At 46.4% G+C, this 13,958-nt stretch overlaps 1 protein-coding gene across 2 annotated transcripts in view; it reads left to right on the top strand.

Annotated features, from left to right (window-relative positions):
- LOC122939155 (cytochrome P450 2C39-like) overlaps positions 1-13,958 on the top strand; it is a 222,289-nt gene that overhangs the window by 158,378 nt on the left and 49,953 nt on the right. For both annotated transcript variants that reach the window (XM_044295155.1, XM_044295153.1), the window contains exon 4: positions 402-542. In XM_044295155.1, coding sequence (XP_044151090.1) covers positions 402-542 — 141 coding nt within the window. The remainder of the gene's footprint in view (positions 1-401; positions 543-13,958) is intronic.

Raw genomic sequence — 13,958 nt, 5'->3', positions numbered from 1 at the left:
CCCACTGTGATTATACTGTATTTGAATACATCTAGATTTTTTTTTTATAATAAGCCCTAACCTTATTTTCGGAGAAACGCGGTAGATAAAGCTGAGTCCTTTATGAAAGTGGACGTGAATGTGTCCTGTGTACAGAGATTGAGCTCTCAAAATCATTTTGTCTGATGGGCCTAAAGGCCTTCAGTCCATCATTAGTTGCAGTAAATCAAAGGAACAGCAACAAGAGGTCAGTTAAATGACACTATTGTCTAGGAGGTGCTGGTTAACTCTCTTATTGGCTTGTGTGAGACAGAGCACAGAAGTAAAACGTAGCCCTTATTTGTGGGAGGAATGTTAGGCACTAGAGCAAAAATTTTCTAATGTAGCTAGTCATTAAAAATTTCATTTTACTCTCTCCTTAGATATTGCTGGACCACGATGGCGCTCCCTTCGCCGCTTCACCATGGCATTTCTTAAGGAATTGGGGATGGGGAAGAAGACTATGGAGATGAAAGTATTGGAAGAGACCAAGTATCTCATCCAGGCTGTATTAGAGACTGGAGGTGGGTGCACTCCCCATAGTTCTCAGGTTAATTCTTTCTGTTGGTGACTATTGTTGAATTGTTCTTCGGTTATTTAAAGACCAGCATGCCAGCACAGAACACCTACGAGTAAACGTAACTGCTAGGGATGAGCGAATCGACGTCAGATGAAACATCCGGTCGATTCGCATAAAACTTTCTCTATACTGTGCGGTGCGAGCGCTCCGTACAGTATTAGAATAAATTGGCTCCGATGAGCTGAAGTTATTACTTCGAAGTCTTGCGAGACTTTGAATAATAACTTCAGAAATTGATTTATACTGTAAAAACAAACCTTTCCCGAACTCTAGTTCAGTTCCTTGGAACCGAACCAGAGTTTGGAAAATGTTTTTTTTACAGTATAAATCAATTTCTGAAGTTATTATTCAAAGTCTCGCAAGACTTTGCAAAGTAATAACTTCAGCTCATCGGAGCCAATTTATTCTAATACTGTACGGAGCGCTCGCACCGCACAGTATAGAGAAAGTTTTATGCAATGTTTCATCCAAAGTCGATTAGCTCATCCTTGGTTACTGCCCTCAAATCTGTGGATGAGGTCCACTGTCTAATTTCAGAGGACACCTCATCCTAAAGAGGTTTCATCATGGAATTACTCCAGCCTCAGGTGAAGTTGGTGCTCAGGACTCAATCACAATGCTACATTCACACGACAATGAAAACGACCATCACACGACTGTCTAAGGAGGTCATTTTCTATCCAGAAATACGCCTCTTAGATGTATTTCTAGCGCACATTGTGGCACAAAGGTTATTTGAGATGCAATCTGCAACTTTAGCCCGCTCACATCAGGTCTAAAATCATACATTATTCAAACTTGGTGGAAAGTCACATTGTGTATATAGTCATATGAAAGTCCAAATCTGTGTCTGAAGTACCGTAGACAAATCGGTCTGTATGAAAAGAATAATCGACAACTACAGAAGAAGGCATAAGGAAGGTAAAATACAACAAGAATTGTATTAAAGTGGTATTCTGGTTACATAATGCTATCGCTAATCCGCAGAACTGTACTGGAGCTACCATAGAAATGAATGGCGCTGCGGCACACTTTTCAAACCAGCTGCTCTGTTCATTTTGGGGTTCTCCATGTGGTGATTGGTGAGGTCCCAGCAGTAGGACCCCCCACAATCTAATAGTTGTCCCCTATCCTGTGGATGGAGTATAGCTTTCTGTGACCAGATTACCCTTTTAACTTAAACTGTAACTATAACAGCTATAAAATACATAAAGGAGAGATGAGCGAATTTTTACAAATCCAATTTAGAACAGTCTGCTGCTAAGTGAATCCAAAGTTTTGGCCAATCGCCTGTGCCATTTTAATATTTTTTTAGTAAAATTTTACGTAAAAAGGGGAGGAATTATCACATGACCCTGGGAGGGTCGGGCTTCTAGGCTGACAAAACGCCCATGAGCCAATCAAGTGGCAGGATTTTGGCAGGCCTTCAGTATCTGGGCTTGCTCAGAAGCCAGAAAAGGGCTGATTAAAACCAGCATCTAAAACACCGGTCTTTAGAAATGTGCCCTATAGAGTTATCACATCCAGTTAACGTGTTATGACTTTGACTGTTCTGCTGCATCTATAGGTCTGATTGCATTAAAGAAAATCCACAGAGGGGCTTCATTCTGAAGTCTTGTTAACCAGCAGGAGCCAGGTTTTTTTTTTTTTGTCGAGAAACGAGAATGATCACTCTAGCCATGTATTGATTACTGTGCACTAAATAAATGACCATGAAAAAACAAGTACCCTCTACCACGAATAACTGAGATCTTTGATAGGCTCCGTGGAGCTAGAATTTTCACTCATTTGTATTTCAAAGTAGCTTGCAATCTAATCCTGATCCGTGAGAACGACGAGTGGAAGACTGTTTTTATTAACCAAGATGGCCACTATGAATATCTAGTCATGCCTTCGTTCTCAGTAATGCTCCTGTAGTTCACGTTTATTATATACACCGACCACAGGAATTTAACTTGCCTGCAGACAGATCAGCCTCTCAACCATTCACAAAGCTCGTGGTCACTTTTTTCTTTGGATGCTTCAATTTCATTTTGTTTCCATCCAGCTGACCAATATTTAAAGATGATGTTCTTTACCGTTCTCTTGATCCTGCTGATTATACAGAGGAACCTCAACATATATTATTGATCCTGCTCACTTGGCTTCTGTTGCTCCTGTCCATTTGAAGAACAACCCACTTGGCAAAATATTTGTTCCAATGTGAAAGACTAAGGGTACTTTCACACTAGCGTTTTTCTTTTCCGGCATAGAGTTCCGTCACAGGGGCTCTATACCGGAAAAGAACTGATCAGTTTTATCCCCATGCATTCTGAATGGAGAGTAATCCGTTCAGGATGTCTTCAGTTCAGTCGTTTTGACTGATCAGGCAAAAGAGAAAACCGTAGCATGCTACGGTTTTCTCTCCGGCGAAAAAAACTGAAGACATGCCTGAACGCCGGATCCGGCATTTTTTCCCATAGGAATGTGTTAGCGCCGGATCCGGCATTCAGAATACCGGAATGCCGGATCCGTCGTTCCGGCATGCGCATGCGCAGATCGGTAAAAATGAGAAAAATGTACAAGACGGATCCGTCGGTCCGCATGACAAGCGGAGAGACGGATCCGTCCTTGCAATGCATTTGTGAGACGGATCCGCATCCGGATCCGTCTCACAAATGCTTTCAGTCAGCAGCAGATTGGCGGATCCGGCGGCCAGTTCCGTCGCCGGATCACACTGCCGCAAGTGTGAAAGTAGCCTAAACAGGTCCTTAAATGGGCACATCACTCCAAAGTCACCAGCTATCCTGGTCTCTGCAAGACTACTGATCTGATTACTCTATTTCTGGTGGTCTTTATTATCTAAAAATGTTCAAACTTCAAAACTATTTTGTACCCTCTCTACATGTGCAAGTCTTCTAAACAAAAAACAGTTTTACTACATCCTGTGCCTCATGTCCTTTGTTGCATATTGCTGTGGATTTTACCACCAATCTGCCTTCCTCTTCTTAATGCACAGTAATCGGTGAGGTGGCCGATTTTTTATTTTTATTTTTTTCAAAAATGGCTCACTTTGTACCTCTTCCTGTCTGCCAGTCAACTGGCTAGTGGTCAAGGAGGAAAAAATGGGAAGCAAAAAATGAGCAAGATGGAATTTAAGGAGCGCCAAGGGAGCTATTGGGTGGATGGTAGATGAAAAAGAAAGGAGGAGGTATTAGAGAAGGTCGTGTTTCAAGGCTGCACCCTAAAGTGGGCAGTGTAGAGGAATACACTGTGAAGGTTGCAGGTGTGTGGAAAACAGAATAGCTAGTGACCCCAAAAGGCTTGTTGTTGAAAGCAAGGGTGACAGTTAGCGGAGGGGCGCCAAGACACGATCAAGTTTAATCAATGGGATTGTGGAATCTGCATTAATTGGTAGGACTGATTATCATTGCTGTCATATAGTATCGAAGTAAGGTTGAATGCAGGAGACAGAATATAATGATGACAAATTAAAATTCAATTAAAAACCAATTTAAAATTGGAGACAGTCTCGATAAGAAACTTACTTCACTAGGGAGGGAGGTATAGGATAAGCACATAACAACTATACCTTCTCCTCCCCGCCGAGGTCGTTTCAGGTGGTCAGACTTTGTTTTCACGTCCCCAAAAAGAATCGTAGCCAGGGTTTCAAAGGTGGAATAGTCCTTTCTTTATTTAATCTATAAAGCTCAACGCGTTTCAAGAGCAAAGTGGAGTATAATTACATACAGAGAATATATATATCCCTTAGTGTGGTCTCATTTGATGTTGCTTTGGCGGGGACCGGAAGTGGGCGGGGCCACGCATCCGACCGTGTGTCTAAGATGTCTAGCAAATATGGATGGGTATATCCCTGATCATGTTTTAGATATTAGGGTGATGGATGGGTAGAGCCTAGGGCACATTATGGTGGGGGGGGGGGGCGAGTGCTGATTTCCTTGGTTCTTAGCGATGCGTTCCACAGTGGAACGCATGCCTATAGTTCCGGACCTTTAATGTGCGCTTCCTGGATGCGTTCCAGGGTGGAGCGCAAGTTCACTTCTGGTCGGAGACCGGAAGTTCGGTTGTTCTGCGTTCCAAGGTGGGGCGCAGAGAGAGCAGAAGGTCCGCCCCTTGGTTGCTTCATCAGAAGAATGCTAAAGTACTCAAGAGAGGGGGGGATATGGATTCAAAGCTAATTGAACTGACTCGGGGGGCAGTGTTATTAGTCTATACCATGAGTGATGGATAATCAGATTAAATGCTATGGACGAATAGGATCATCAATTACAAATGACATGAATAAATGAATGAACCCATACATTGATATACCTCTCTAGATATATCTAACACATCGGGGTATAAAGTTGATTAAACATTAAAATAAAGTGAAAAAATTGATGATAAGCAATAGATAATAAATGATAAATAGTAAATAAATATAGACTATAAAGGCATATGAACATTTGTAGATGTAGATTATATGGGGTGGTTTTGTTATCAGTCCATACATTAATATACCGCTCTAGATATATCCAACACACATAAGGGCATAAAATTGATAAAACATGAAAAATATAAAATGAATGATAAGTAGTTAATAATAAATAAGAAATAATTAATAAATATAGGATATAAAGTATGTAGATTTACATGGACATATGTAGATTATATGGGGCGGTTTTGTTAGTATATGGATTTTAGTACGAAGAATGAATATAGCCATGAATACAGTTATGTTCAAAATTATTTAACCCCCACTGACCCCTACTATTGGCATGGCTGTGATTGGCCAGTGCAGCATGTGACCCAGCCTCTATTTAAGCTGGAGTCACATAGCGCCGCACGTCACTCTGCTCTGATCAGTGTAGGGAGAGGTTGCAGCTGCGACGTTAGGGCGAGATCAGGCTGATTAACTCCTCCAAAGGACTTCATTCAGTGATCGATCTGCAGCTGTGGATCATTGAACTGCTGCTATTCAATTGCTCACTGTTTTTAGGCTGCCCAGACCGTTTTTATGTCACTTTTTTCTGGAGTGATCGGCGGCCATTTTGTGTCTTGTGGTGCGCCAGCACAGGCTGCCACCAAGTGCATTAACCCTCAATAGTGTGGTTATTTTTTTGCTATATCCTACATCAGGGGCTTGGCTGTGCTTGCTATTTTATTGAGGGGTGAAATACAATTGCCAAAATAGCAGCACCCTAAATCTGGTGTTTCAGCTGTGGCCAGCCAATTGTAATACTGTCTGCTGTCTGGCAAAGGATAGATTTTTGTTCTGGGTTGAAATAAAATTCCCAACTTAGCAATTCCCTAAATCAGTGGCTTCTGCTGTATCAGGGCTACTTTAAATCTATCCATAAAAGGGTATATTAGATTGAAGGTGCTGATAGGGTCATCCTCAATAACTTCACACGCTACCGTGCATTTCCAACTCTAATTCTGTCTGTAAACCTATACCTGTAATCCAGCGCCTAAATAATAGGCCTACAATTTATATTCGGCTAAATCTGTGGTTACTGCTGTGCCTGTTCTAGTGTAATACGGTACCTAAATAGATAGCCAGATAGTGTTAGGTGTCTGTAAAAAAAAAAAAAAAAAAAAAAAAAAAAAGCCTGAATTTGAATTCAATACATTGAGCCAAATTTATTTCTTATTGTGGTGAACAGTAACAATGAGGAAAACATCTAGTAAGGGACATGGTCGTGGTGGTGTTAGTGGACCCTCTGGTGCTGGGAGAGGACGTGGCCGTTCTGCCACAGCCACACGTCCTAGTGTACCAACTACCTCAGGTCCCAGTAGCCGCCAGAATTTACAGCGATATATGGTGGGGCCCAATGCCATTCTAAGGATGGTAAGGCCTGAGCAGGTACAGGCATTAGTCAATTGGGTGGCCGACAGTGGATCCAGCACGTTCACATTATCTCCCACCCAGTCTTCTGCAGAAAGCGCACAGCTGACGCCTGAAAACCAAGCCCATCAGTCTGTCACATCACCCCCATGCATACCAGGGAAACTGTCTGAGCCTCAAGTTATGCAGCAGTCTCTTATGCTGTTTGAAGACTCCGCTGGCAGGGTTTCCCAAGGGCATCCACCTAGCCCTTCCCCAAGACATAGAATGCACTGACGCACAACCACTTATGTTTCCTGATGATGAGGACATGGGAATACCACCTCAGCATGTCTCTGATGATGACGAAACACAGGTGCCAACTGCTGCGTCTTTCTGCAGTGTGCAGACTGAACAGGAGGTCAGGGAGGAAGACTGGGTGAAAGACGATGCAGGGGACGATGAGGTCCTAGACCCCACATGGAATGAAGTTCGTGCCACTGACTTTCACAGTTCGGAGGAAGAGGCAGTGGTGAGACCGAGCAAACAGCGTAGCAAAAGAGGGAGCAGTGGGCAAAAGCAGATCACCCGCCGCCAAGAGATTCCGCCTGCTACTAACCGCCGCCATCTGGGACCGAGCACCTCAAAGGCAGCTTCAAGGAGTTCCCTGGCGTGGCAATTCTTCAAACAATGTGCTGACGACAAGACCCGAGTGGTTTGCACGCTGTGCCATCAGAGCCTGAAGCGAGGCATTAACGTTCTGAACCTTAGCACAACTTGCATGACCAGGCACCTGCATGCAAAGCATGAACTGCAGTGGAGTAAACACCTTAAAAACAAGGAAGTCACTCAGGCTCCCCCTGCTACCTCTTCTGCTGCTGCCGCCTCGGCCTCTTCTGCTGCTGCCGCCTCGGCCTCTTCTGCTGCTGCCGCCTCGGCCTCTTCTGCTGCTGCCGCCTCGACCTCTTCCTCCGCCTCTGGAGGAACGTTGGCACCTGCCGCCCAGCAAACAGAGGATGTACCACCAACACCAACACCACCACCACCTCCGTCACCAAGCATCTCCACCATGTCACACGGCAGCGTTCAGCTCTCCATCTCACAAACATTTGAGAGAAAGCGTAAATTCCCACCTAGCCACCCTCGATCCCTGGCCCTGAATGCCAGCATTTCTAAACTACTGGCCTATGAAATGCTGTCATTTAGGCTGGTGGACACAGACAGCTTCAATCAGCTCATGTCGCTTGCTGTCCCACAGTACGTCGTTCCCAGCCGCCACTACTTCTCCAAGAGAGCCGTGCCTTCCCTGCACAACCAAGTATCCAATAAAATCAAGTGTGCACTGCGCAACGCCATCTGTGGCAAGGTCCACCTAACCAGATACGTGGACCAGTAAGCACGGGCAGGGACGCTTTATCTCCCTAACTGCACACTGGGTAAATGTAGTGGCGGCTGGGCCCCAGGCGGAGAGCTGTTTGGCGCACGTCCTTCTGCCGCCAAGGATCGCAGGGCAACATTCTTTGCCTCCTGTTGCCTCCTCCTACTCGGCTTCCTCCTCCTCTTCTTCCGCCTGCTCATCCAGTCAGCCACACACCTTCACCACCAACTTCAGCACAGCCCGGGGTAAACTTCAGCAGGCCATTCAGAAACTCATATGTTTGGGGGACAGGACCCACACCGCACAGGAGTTGTGGCGGGGTATTGAACAACAGACCGACGAGTGGTTGCTGCCGGTGAGCCTCATGCCCGGCATGGTGGTTTGCGATAATGGGTGAAATCTTGTTGCAGCTCTGGGACTAGCCGGTTTGACGCACATCCCTTGCTTGGCGCATGTGCTGAATTTGGTGGTGCAGAAGTTCATTCACAACTACCCCGACATGTCAGAGCTGCTGCATAAAGTGCGGGCCGTCTGTTCGCGCTTCCGGCGTTCACATCCTGCCGCTGCTCACCTGTCTGCTCTACAGCGTAACTTCGGCCTTCCCGTTCACCGCCTCATATGACCACCGATGACTGGGCCTCCATGCGAGACCTTTGTGCCCTGTTGCGCTGTTTTGAGTACTCCACCAACATGGCCAGTGGCGCTTACGCCGTTATGAGCGTTACAATACCACTTCTATGTCTCCTTGAGAAAACACTTAGGGCGATGATGGAAGAGGAGGTGGCCCAGGAGGAGGAGGAGGAGGAAGAGGGGTCATTTTTAGCACTTTCAGGCCAGTCTCTTCGAAGTGACTCAGAGGGAGGTTTTTTGCAACAGCGGCCAGGTACAAATGTGGCCAGCAAGGGCCCACTACTGGAGGACGAGGATGAGGAGGAGGTGGAGGAGGATGAGGATGAAGCATGTTCACAGCGGGGTGGCACCCAACGCAGCTCGGGCCCATCACTCGTGCGTGGCGGGGGGGAAACGCAGGACGATGACGATACGCCTCCCACAGAGGACAGCTTGTCCTTGCCTCTGGGCAGCCTGGCACACATGAGCGACTATATGCTGCAGTGCCTGCGCAACGACAGCAGAGTTGCCCACATTTTAACGTGTGTGGACTACTGGGTTGCCACCCTGCTGGATCCACGGTACAAAGACAATGTGCCCACCTTACTTCCTGCTCTGGAGCGTGATAGGAAGATGCGCGAGTACAAGCGCACGTTGGTAGACGCGCTACTGAGAGAATTCCCAAATGTCACAGGGGAACAAGTGGAACAAGTGGAAGCCCAAGGCCAAGGCAGAGGAGGAGCAAGAGGTCGCCAAGGCAGCTGTGTCACGGCCAGCTCTCTGAGGGCAGGGTTAGCATGGCAGAGATGTGGAAAAGTTTTGTCAACACGCCACAGCTAACTGCACCACCACCTGATACGCAACGTGTTAGCAGGAGGCAACATTTCACTAACATGGTGGAACAGTACGTGTGCACACCCCTCCACGTACTGACTGATGGTTCGGCCCCATTCAACTTCTTGGTCTCAATTGTCCACGTGGCCAGAGCTGGCCTTTTATGCCTTGGAGGTGCTGTCCTGCCCGGCGGCCAGCGTTTTGTCTGAACGTGTATTCAGCACGGCAGGGGGTGTCATTACAGACAAACGCAGCCGCCTGTCTACAGCCAATGTGGACAAGCTGACGTTCATAAAAATGAACCAGGCATGGATCCCACAGGACCTGTCTGTCCCTTGTGCAGATTAGACATTTCTAACTACCTCCCCTTAACCATATATTATTGTACTCCAGGGCACTTCCTCATTCAATCCTATTTTCATTTTCATTTTACCATTATATTGCGGGGCAACCCAAAGTTGAATGAACCTCTCCTCTGTCTGGGTGCCGGGGCCTAAATATATGCCAATGGACTGTTCCAGTGGTGGGTGACATGAAGCCTGATTCTCTGCTATGGGACCACTCTTCAATTGATATTGATTCATTTTTATTTATTTTATTTTTATTCATTTCCCTATCCACATTTGTTTGCAGGGGATTTAAAGGGAGTCTTTCACCTAATCTGAGCGTTTTAGACCGTCACGAGCGGCACCAGAGGACGGCGGGCTGGGAACTGGCCCGCACCTGCGCACTGCTCTGCCCATTATGGGCAGATGAACAGCTTTTCATATTGCGCATGCGCCGGCCAACTAAAGACAGCCGGCCGGCGCATTCGCAATATGAAAGGATGTTCCTCTGCCCATAATGGGCAGAGCAGTGCGCAGGTGCGGGTCAGTTCCCAGCCCGCCGTCCTCTGGTGCCGCTCGTGACGTCCGCCGGCTGGAGGTGTGTTTTTCTGGGCACATCGCACAGTAACGCCGCCCCTGGACACCTTCAGAAGGTAATTTGCATAAGTTTAAAAAGTGTTATTTTCATTATCTGGGCGAGGGACACATAAGAGAAAGGTATGATCGTAATGAGGGTTAAAGAGTCTATAACCTGATCTGAGCGGTCTAAAACGCTCAGATTAGGTGAAAGACTCTTTAACTACATTTTGCTGCCTTTTGCAGCCCTCTAGCCCTTTCCTGGGCTGTTTTACAGCCTTTTTAGTGCCGAAAGGTTTGGGTCCCCATTTACTTCAATGGGGTTCGGGGTCGGGTTCGGATTCCGAACCCAAACATTTTCGGGAAGTTCAGCCGAACTTCTCGAACTCGAACCCGAACATCCAGGTGTTCGCTCAACTCTAGTCACTAATTATGGAGCAGCACTTGCAGCGGCTACGCTTGCATTTGAAGGAGCCGTGTGGTTTCTGTGGTGTCCGTACTAATGTCTGTATGTATATGTATTTTAGGGCAGGAGGGTACAAGCATCTCTTTTAGAGTTCTTGCCCTCCGGAAGGTGAGATGTGGTTGGGTGGTTATTGTTTGGCCCAGGATGGGGTCCTTCCGTAGAATGGACCAATGTCGGTTGAGTATTTCTTTAATTTTCTGATGAGATGAATTGTGACGGGTTATGAAATTGTCTTTATATTTATTAGTGTCTATTGTCGGTGGTATGGCAGATTCGTCTTTATTTTTATTTTTGGTTTTCGTCCGTTTTTTTGAGGCTATCCGATTGGTTTTCGCCTTTTATCTTTTTGAGGGAGTCTTCAATTAATCCTTTAGGATAACCCTTTTCTAGGAATCTTGTTTCTAGGATTTCTAGTTGTTCCTGCATTACCTGATCGTTTGAGCAATTTCTTCTTATTCTCCTCATTTGGCTGTAAGGGATATTTCTCTTCAATTTATGGTAGTGGCAACTTTTATAGTCGAGATAGCTGTTGGCATCTACTGTTTTGAAATTGCCCATTTTCCCGTATGTTTATTTCTAAGTCTGAAAAAGTGGTATGGAGGGGGTCTATGTGGGCAGTAAATGTCAGGTTCCAATCATTGGAGTTGAGGTCCGATACATATTGATCCAGGATGTGGCGTTCCCCTTTCCAAATGTCATCAATGAACAGTTTATAAAACAAGATATTTGGGTGGTATAAAAGGCCTATTTTTTCTTCGAAGGCCCCCATAAAGAGGTTGGCATAAGATGGGGCAAACTTTGTCAACTGGCTAAGTTGTTTAAAGAACACATTTTCCAGTACATGGGTTGCTTTTGCACAATCTATCTGATAGAGCAGTGTTCCTCAACTCCAGTCCTCAGGGCCCACCTGTCATGGTTTGAGAATATCCCACAGAATAGATACCTATGGCAAGTCCTGATGCATCATACTGCTGGATGTGAACGATATGACGGTCAATGCAGATCACCATTCTGGCCAGTGTGCCCGAGAAGCCACTTCTTTCTGGATCCGCAGGTTCCATAGTCATCGTTGTCCCCTTGCTGTTCCCACAACTTCTCCTCTTGTAGAGGCAGCTCTACATCCTCCTCTCTGGCAGATTCCCTTTGTGTCCCTAACAGCTGTAGGGCAGACATGTGTCGGCTGCACTTCTCTTGCTATTGTCCCCTGCTGCATGAGCATCAGCTAATATGAATAAGAGGGATGACATTGTTCATGCTACAGTTGTCCCTGCTGGCAAACTGTGGCCTCTTTGAAGAGCTTCAGCACCCAAAAGGTTTTTGAGCTGCCACTGCCTAACCTTGAAGCAACACATGCTCCCTGCTGCTGAGGAGGTCTGGTGCATGACAAAATCATTCAGCTTTCCACTGCTCGTACAGATGCTCGAGCATGTGCAATGTCTAAGTCCAGCAAGTCGCTGGAGGTCCAGGAGATCGTTCCTTGTCGTAAGAGTGGCTTAAGTGCTTGCACAGTGCCCTGGACTTTGCTAGTATTTTGTGCAAGCCAGTGTATTTATTAAGAAAGCATGGTACCACTAGGTTGATGTGCGCCATGCAGGGAGCATGTGTTATTTCACCCAGTTTCAGGTCAGCCATGATGTTGCACTCATTGTCGCTGACCGCCTTGCCCATTTGAAGTCAGCAGGGTGACAGCCAGCGGGAGGTTTGCTGCTTGATTTACTTGAGCAACTTCTCGTCAGTAAAGCTACAGATTTGCCTAAATGGTATGACAGCAACTGCAATGCCAGCAACGTGGCCAAATGCTTGGCCTAAGCTTGCGTGCACCATTGCATTGCGTGCACCACAGCGTAGTTTTTTCCTGGACATGCATTCTGTTAATGATGGCTGACGATGGAGTGGAGGAGAAGACTGAGCAGAAGCGGAGGGGGTGATGTGAAAGACACCATATTGCTCGTCGATGTGGCCTGGCTGCCACAAGCTGGACCTGGAGATGGAGGGAACACCTACCACCTTTGTTTGCCCATGGGATGGTGTGATGTGGTTTAATAGAGCTGTGTTGCCTACATTTGTCTGCCTGCTCACATTTTATTTTGCTCTTGCACAGGGCAATGCTTTTGTCTTTTGCCAGATGAGAGATACTCGCACAGGTGTAGAAACAGCTGAGCTGGGCTTAGCTCTAGCATGTTTTTGGGACCAACCAACCAACTGCCTCAGCGGCATCACTAGATTCAGAAGCAGACCCTGGCTGTTCTTTGGCAGGTATGTGGCCTCAGCTCTTTAATGCAGCTGCCATAATCCTCCTGATGTTGCCTCCTTCTCAGCACCCTGGTCTGACTCCCAGGTCCTGTCCAGCATACAATTATTGTGGGAGTCCTCACCCTCCATTTTGCTTCCATGAGACTGTGGGATGATATGGTGGGTTCTTTGCTCCCCCTCCCTCCCCTTTTCTTCTGACTGCCACAGTCGCTACAGGTGCCACTACTACCTACCCTGGGTCTGCAGCCTCCACCTTCTCAGGGCAGTACAAATGCTGACTGCTCTCACACAAGGCGTCAACAGAGACTATCTGCTGTAGGGCATAGTGGGGTTTTCTTGCCACTTCTTAGGAAAAAGGAGGGTGCACCTATACGAAGGGGCATTGAACACAGGGAGGAATCCACTAAAAGCTGCCTTTGGGGCTGCAAGGAGTAGGACCGGGAGGAATGCCAGGATATCTGGCTCCACGGCACGGTGTCAGACTCTGAAGTCACCTCCACGCCGTTCTGCTTTGACTGAGAAGTGAGCCACCTAATCCACTATCTTATGCTATGCTCTTTCTCCTCAACTATAATGTTGCACCGTTACTCAGCCAGCAGGGACAAATGTGACCTACCTCTACTACTACCACTACTTCTGACCAGATAGATGGTGCTGCTACTATCCACATTCTGCTTCTGGGTGTTTCGTTTGGAACCCTTCCGTATCCCAGACATTTTTGGGCCTCTTACACAATGTTGTGCACTACCCTGTGTCTTGGTGTAGTAAACAGCCTCAATATAATAATTAAAAATAATAATAATAATAATAATATGGGTTTGTGAACACAGAAAACCTTTAAATTGTGACTGCGTGGGAACAGAAAATATGTAAATGGAGAATGGATGACTTAGGCCTCTTTCACACGAAAATGACGGATTAGGTCGAGGTGAGTTTAGGAAAACTCTCACCACTTTGCAAGCAACTTCTTCAGTCAGTTTTTCCTGCGATTTTCCGTGCGAGTGCAATGTTTTGCTGCGTTTTCATGCGGTGATAAACTGAAGGTTTACAAACAACATCTCTGAGCAACCATCAGTTAAAAACGCATTGCATCCGCACTTGCTTGCGGATAC

The sequence above is a fragment of the Bufo gargarizans genome, chromosome 5 (assembly GCF_014858855.1).
Source record: "Bufo gargarizans isolate SCDJY-AF-19 chromosome 5, ASM1485885v1, whole genome shotgun sequence".
Lineage (NCBI taxonomy): Eukaryota > Metazoa > Chordata > Amphibia > Anura > Bufonidae > Bufo > Bufo gargarizans.
This window is presented reverse-complemented; position numbering and strand designations above follow the sequence as displayed.